Below are 7,851 nucleotides of genomic sequence, written 5' to 3' on the forward strand. Positions count from 1 at the left end.
TGGAAGCATACATTACGAGTAATACTAACAATTTTTTTTTTCTGATGCACCACTTGGTTTTAGAAGTTCCACTTGCCGAACACATCCTTGCATTTTGTTAATGGTGGCGTTAATAACTCGCATTCGCTTCATTAAAGATCTTTTTCGGCCGAATAAGAGTGATAAATGAAGGAAGTGTGGTCTTGTATCCATTCTCCACTCGGGGACCAGAATTGGTCCCTTGATTAATATATACCTACCATTGGATCTTAGGAGATATCAAGATAGACTTGACATAAGTGTACATCTTCTTCATCTGAATATGAAGAAGATCGTGGAGCAGAACTTATTTTTGAGGGGAGTTTATTGAGAAGGGTAGATGATATTAACTTGGGAAGTTTGAGAAATTGAAGGTAATGGTAAGCTAATTTATAGACAAAAGGATAGGTAGGATAAGATTTGATTATATATGGATCGAACGGTTGAAATCTTGACGTAATCCAATCCAATGATGGAGATGAATTTGCCTAGAGATCCTATCTTCAATAGTGTACTATGAGATTTGATATTATATATGGATTGAACGGTTGAGATCTTTACGTAATCCAATCCAACGACGGAGATGAATTTGCCTCGATATCCTATTTTCAATAGTGTACTATGAGACTTGCTATTATATATGGATTGAACAGTTGAGATCTTTACGTAATCTAATCAAACGACAGAGATGAATTTGCCTAGATATTAGATATTATATATGGATTGAGCGGTTGAGATCTTTATGTAATCCAATCCAATGACGGAGATGAATTTACCTAGATATCATATCTAATGGTAGACTAGGTATTCAACAATAGTAAAAGGTAGTATTGAGGAGGTTGAGCAATCCTCATCCCACAAACATACTACTAAAAAATGAATTTCAATATTAAAGGTCCCTCTTATGTGTTTGATTCAAATTCATCGTCATTCAAGGTCGTAGAACCATCGACCGTGATCGACAAATTGATGATGAATATCTCTTCAACGATTACTTTGCTGAAAGCCCACATTCCGATGAACATATGTTTCATCTACGATTTCGAATGTCTCGAGGTTTATTTGGTCAAATATTAACAGCGGTTGAAGGTCATGACAACTATTTTGTGCAGAAATGAGATGGGGTAGGTAGACTTGGATTGTCTAGTCATCAAAAGGTAATGGAAGTGTTTCGGATGTTGGCATACGTCGTGTCAACAGATGCTACCGATGAGTATATTAAAATAGGTGAATCTACCGTCATTAAAAGTTTGAAAAGATTTTGTCGTGCTTTTGTCGAAATATTTGCCGAGCAATATCTAAGACCACCTACTGTGAATGACATTGAGAGACTACTCCATGTTAATAAACAACGTGATTTTCCTAGGATGTTGGGTAATCTAGATTGTATGCATTGGAAATGAAAAAATTGTCCAACTGCATGGGCAAACAATATACAAGTCGTAGAGGATCCCAAACTATTATCCTCGAAACTGTAGGTGATTATGATATTTGGATATGTCATGCATATTTTGGACTTCCTAGTTCGAACAATGATATAAGCGTTTTGACGAGATCTCATCTTTTCTCAAACTCGCTCAAGGTATTGCTCCTCCAACTCAATACATCATTCAATGAAGACAATATAACGTGGGTTACTATCTAGCTGATAGTATATACCCAAAATAGTCTACCATTGTCAAAACAATTCATGAGCCGCGTGGTCCCAAAAAAAATTATTTGCACTGAAACAAGAAGCGTGTAGAAAAGATGTTGAACGTGCATTTGGTGTTCTACAACAGAAGTTTGTAATAATGAAAGGACCTGCAAGGTTTTGGGAAAAACGAGTATTACATGATATCATGACTGCATGCATAATAATTCATAACATGATTATCGAGGACGAACGTAATGTTAATGCACTAGTTCAAGAATGGATGGAAGCGCCAAGTCCAGAAGTTGTGTTGGTTGAAGAAGAAAATTGGCATTTTCAAGAATTCTTTGCCCATGATAGACAAATCAATGATAAAGAAGCTCATATTGCGCCTCGAAATGCATTAATTGATCATTTGTGGGAAGGATATATGAATTCCGAGAATTAAATTGCAAAAATTTTGCAACTTCGTAATATTGTCTATCCAAATTTGAAATACATTGTACTATTTTCTGATGGCATGATTTCATATTTTCGTCGTTGTAGTATTTTTATTAATTTTACTATATTTTTTATATTTATTAATGAATTTAATCTTTTCTTTAATTTAACGTAATTATTTATTTAGAAATTTATGTATTTATAAAATAATTAAATAAATAATATTTCGAATAAATAAGTTATAAAGAATAAAAAAGGGGAAGAAAATGGTTAAAAACTGTTCTTTTGGGGTAACTTTTGGTGTAATGGTTGGAGATAAATTTTAGTTTGATGCAAGATTTGTTGCAAAATGATGCAAAATTTGGTGCAGCGTTGGAGGTAGCCTTACAGATTGAAGACTACGGGTTATTGTATATGAAACTGGACAAAGAGTCTCACATCAAAAGGTTTCTTTTTTTTGTCGTAATTAATAATTATCTATTATTTGTTAAGGGCTAAATTTTACATTGAAAAATTACAAAATAAATAATCTACATATAAAATATATTTTTATAAAATCTAGTTTCTAATTTTACAAAAGCACATTGGATTCTTGTTAAGGGTGCGTTTGATTGCTAATATTTTTCATGAAAAATGTGTTTTTTCCTACTTTTGTACTGTTTAATTGACATTTTTTTCATGAAAAATATTTTCCTACTTTTGATCATGTAATCATATTTTCCTCAAAATCAAGGAAAATATTTTCTTTAGGGAGAGTAAGATTTTATTTTTTAAGGAATTCACTCTCTCTCTTTTTCTCTCTCTCATTTACCTACCAATAAAAAATGGACAAGTATATTATTTTCTAAATTGAAAATTAAATCGATCAAACATATTAAATTGACAAATTTCATGCAAGTAAGTTCTAGACAATTAAATTGTCTAGAATTTATTTTATTTCTATACAAATTTCATGCTTACAATCAAACGCACCCTTAAATGAATAATCATCTCATCTATTCATTAGGTTAGTGTACTAGACCACATAAATAATAATTCATATATCTTTAAGGTCCAAAAATACAATTAAAGTAAGGATGATTATATTTACACTACAATTTTTATTTCTTGCACCAAATTTTGATTATACTTAAGGTTGTCAATCTTTAATCATTATAGCATTTATATCTCTAATAATTTTTCATGGCATTCTTATACTCAAAACTTCTCATTAGTTAATACATTTAATATTAGATAACAATTTATAGCCCCCGTTTGGCCCCCATTTTTGGGAAATGAAAATGGGTGAAATAATATTTTTTTTGAAAAATGTGTAGTTGAAAAAGAAAGAAAAATTTTCGATTTTCATGTAATATCATTTTATAAAAAATTGTGTGGTTGAAAATAAGAGAGAGAAAAATGAAATATAATAGAATTAAAATTAATGGGGGCCAAATAGGGGCTAAGTCTGGTGAAATAACATATAAAACTTGTTTTTTTATCATATTTAAAAAAAAAATTAAGTCCAAAAAGATGTTTTTTCCCTTATTTAAAAGTATGAAAACAAAATATTTTAATATAAATTATCATAAAGGACGAGATGTACTAATAATGAAAGGTTTAAAATAAGAATTCAATAAAAAAAAAACAATTGCTATAACGAACAAATATTAAAAAATTTAACTGCAATTAAAATGTAGTGTAACGTAAAAATTATATTGATATTATAATCCCTAAAGTAAAACAAAATAAAATTGAAGTGAGAATGGACGTAATGTTCCAAGGAAGCCGTGAGAAACGAAAAAGAGGAGAATTCTCGTAATTTATTAGTAATGATGATAGAAAAAAATATCTCCCACCTCTGAGCGTCCAACGTCAAAACATAGGTTTGATTTGTCATGAATGCTAAAGGGACGGGGGGCAATGGACAGGGTTTGTGGACAAGGTCGAGGTTGCGCCACCTCGATCCTTGATCTGAATTTTAGGTCGCGCCTTGATCTGAATTTTTAAAATTCAGATCAAGGGCCAAGTTTGCGCTACTCTCAAAAGTCCAACTATTCCGCCGCCTCTTACAAGTCACACCCTTCAACATCAAAAGCTAATTTCAACTCCGGCCTCACCCCTCCATCTTCTCTATAAATATACCATACATACTCCTCGAAACTGCATTAATTTCAAATTCACAATCTTTACCCGAAATTATCTAACAGAAATGCCGAGAAAAGAGATGAGGTGTTTGTTGTTTTCATCGAAAGTATCTACTTCTCCTTCTCCTTCTCCTTCGCCTACTCCTTCTCCTTCTGTATCTCATTTTCCTTTGCCATCAAGATTTGGATTGCCGCCTTCTAGGCCGAGTTTTTCAGAGTCGGTAATGAATCGGACTTTGGAAATGGCTGAACCCATAATCATGAAATGGAACCCAGAAACCACCACCTTTGCAAAGGTAACTTCTTTATTTTATGGTAATCGAAATGAAGCAATAGATTTCATCCAGTGGGTGAAAAATCTGCAAAATGCCATGCAACTTTTCATCACCGGAAACTCCAGCTCAGAAAAAATAGTCCGAGCTCAAAATCTGATGCAAATTGCCATGAAAAGACTTCAGAAGGAGTTTTATCAGATTTTGTCCATGAATCGAGCTCATTTGGATCCTGAATCGGTTTCCACTCGATCCTCCAGAACCTCGATACAGTCGAGCATATCAGTTTATGATGAGGAAGATGATGATGATATCAAGATTGTGAACGAGTCCATGACAGAAGTAGAAGACGGTTCTAGTATTGCAATGGCAGATTTAAAATTGATTGCAGATTTCATGATTTCTTGTGGCTATGCCAAAGAATGTTTGAAAATATATACAGTTATTCGAAAATCGATAGTGGACGAGGGTATTTTCAAGCTTGGAGTGGAAAAATTCAGTGCTTCCCAGATTCATAAAATGGATTGGAATGCTCTGGAATCGAGAATCAATAACTGGCTCAATGCCGTGATAACTGCAGTAAAGACTCTATTCAATGGAGAAAAAATCCTCTGTGATCATGTGTTTGCTTCTTCAGATTCGATCAGAGAGTCGTGTTTTAACGAAATTACAAAAGAAGGAGCCATGATTTTGTTCGGATTTCCAGAAAATGTGGCCAAAAACAGCAAAAAATCATCGGATAAAGTGTACCGTATTCTGGAAATGTACACCGGTATATCCGATCGCTGGCCAGAAATCGATTCCATATTCTCCTTCAGTTCAACGGCCATCATCAAATCTCAGGCTCTGACGTCACTCGTCAGGCTCGGCGAGTATGTACGGACCGCATTGTATGTCTTTGAATCGGATATCGTAAAGGATACTTCTAAATCTCTAGTAGCTGGTGCCGGAATTCATAATCTGACGATCGACGTGATGAATTATTTGTCGGTTCTATCGGATTATAGCAATATTCTCTCCGATATACTAGCTGATTCACCACCGCCGGCGAATAATTCAGCACTGGAATCATATCTTGGATTTACCGATTCCGTGGAATCTCCGGCACCACCAGTTACTCGACATATGGCACAGCTTATTTTGGTTCTCCTCTGCAAACTCGACGTCAAAGCGAAATATTATAAAGACGTGTCTCTCTCTTACCTGTTTCTAGCCAACAATCTCCAATACGTTGTCGTAAAGGTCCGAACATCAAATATGAAATACCTCCTCGGTGATGACTGGCTGTCGAAACACGATTCTATGGTCCAACAGTTCGCGGCAAGCTATGAGCGGTTGGGATGGAGCCTCGTCACCAGCTCTCTGCCGGAGGATCCAACGGCCCTGCATACGAGAGAACAAGTCAAGGAAATTTTCAAGAAATTTAATTCATTGTTTGACCAGGTGTATCGAAAGCAATCTGTGTGCGTCGTACTTGATAAAAAGCTCCGAGATGATATAAAAGTGAGGTTAGCCAGAAAGATTTTTAGAGGTTATCGAGCATTTTACAATGCTCACGGTGTATCAATGCAAAGGGAGAGAAATTCGACGTCTGTGGTCAGATTTGCCCCCGAGGATGTTGGGCATCGTTTGTCGGATTTGTTCTTTGCGTCTAATAATACTATGTAGTGCACTAGTGCAATAGCACAAGTTTATGTAACGAATAAAGCTAAGTCTACAGGTCCCATTTCACAGGACTTGTACAAGGCTTCTCACATGACGTTGAATCCATCTCACTAAAAAAATATCTCAAAAATGTCCAGTCCCTTGTGTTGTGAGGAGTCTGTGGACCCTGGTACTGTAACTTCGTTCTTATGTAACATACAAATGATAAAAACATTTTAAATGTTAGGAGTTTTCCTATCTTTACCTTAATCAATTAATGGCACTTGTAAATAATGTTTGATACCATCAGGCTACAGACCCATATCCATTTCTAGGCCTTTTTATTGCCCTTTTTGTTATTGTCAATGGTTTTTTTTTAATTATTATTTTATTATAGAGTGATGAATGGTTAACAATTGTGTTAGAGTTTTGATTTGGGTTGAAAAATTGTAAAGAAAATCATCACTTTTTATAGTTATGCAATCAAATTAGTAGAAGGATAATACCAAAAAAAAAAAAAAATCATCATGAATAAAATCATGGCAATCTTTTTTACAATAAAAATGAAAATCATGAGTTTAAAATTTGAACCTTTTTCATGAAATTTTTTGATATTATTGGTGGGTGGTTTTATATTTAAATGAAGCTTTATTTGTGGGTAATAATAGTTTATATTTAAATAAAATTATTGAATTGTTATTATTTTTCTTACATTTTTCTTTTAAATATCAGCTCTCTCTACCAAAAATCTAGAATCCACCCCCGCTCATACAAAGATGCAATTAACATTTATTATTATTATTATTATTATTATTATTATTATTATTATTATTATTATTATTATTATTATTTCAACAATGCATTTGTGACGTTTCTCTTGTTATATTGCAATAATCATAAGGTTAAATCATATGAACAATTATTTAAGCTACAGCAAACATGACTTTATTTCCAACAACTCCCCATAATAAGTTCCTGTTTGGACTCTACTTTTTACAAAATACATTTTTTCCAAACTCATTTTCAACTACACATTTTTCAATAAAATAATATTATGTGTAAACTCAAAATTTTTCTTATTTTTTAATCATACAATATTCCCCAAAACATCATTATTTCAAAATATATTTTTCCTCAAATTCTCATAAATTATGCCCCCATTTGGCCCTCATTATTTGGTATTATAATTTTTAAAGTAATGTTTTTAGAGAATGTGTCAATGAAAAAGAATGAAAATTTTTTAATTTATGTGTAATATTATTTTATGAAAGAATGTGTGACTAAAAATACCGACTATTGAATGGCAAATAAAAACCACAACATTCAAGTGACAAGAAAAGTAGGACAAAAAAGGTGACGTGAAGGAAAAGGAGCCACAAATTATGCAAGAAGATTGCGTGATAAGTAATCAAGCTATAATTAATTAATTATGACTTTGTTCAGTAAGAATTTTGAGAATTGATTTTTTGATCGTTAGGAGAAAAGTGAGAAAAAGTAAAAATTTATGATTGAAATGGTGAAATATTAGTAAAAAATTAATTTTTTGGAGGTGAAAAATCACTCTCAAATATTCCATAGATACTTTGGAAAATAAGCGATGATGTTGTAACGTTGACAATAACCAGCTGACTTTCAGTTCTCAATATTGAAAATGGCGTGGTTTGGAAAAATTGTATGGGAAATGACAGAAGACCTACCTAATGGCTACTTGCAAAGG

The 7,851-nt window shown here is 33.1% G+C and overlaps 1 protein-coding gene across 1 annotated transcript; it reads left to right on the forward strand.

Moving 5' to 3' along the window:
* Positions 1-4,113: 4,113 nt before the first annotated feature.
* On the forward strand, positions 4,114-6,372 carry LOC111382403 (exocyst complex component EXO70H1-like). Its single transcript, XM_023006370.1, has one exon. The coding sequence runs from the start codon at positions 4,284-4,286 to the stop codon at positions 6,156-6,158; it is 1,875 nt and encodes a 624-aa protein (XP_022862138.1). The 5' UTR covers positions 4,114-4,283; the 3' UTR covers positions 6,159-6,372.
* Positions 6,373-7,851: the final 1,479 nt, after the last annotated feature.

This window comes from Olea europaea, unplaced genomic scaffold, assembly GCF_002742605.1.
Source record: "Olea europaea var. sylvestris unplaced genomic scaffold, O_europaea_v1 scaffold2489, whole genome shotgun sequence".
Taxonomy (NCBI): domain Eukaryota; kingdom Viridiplantae; phylum Streptophyta; class Magnoliopsida; order Lamiales; family Oleaceae; genus Olea; species Olea europaea.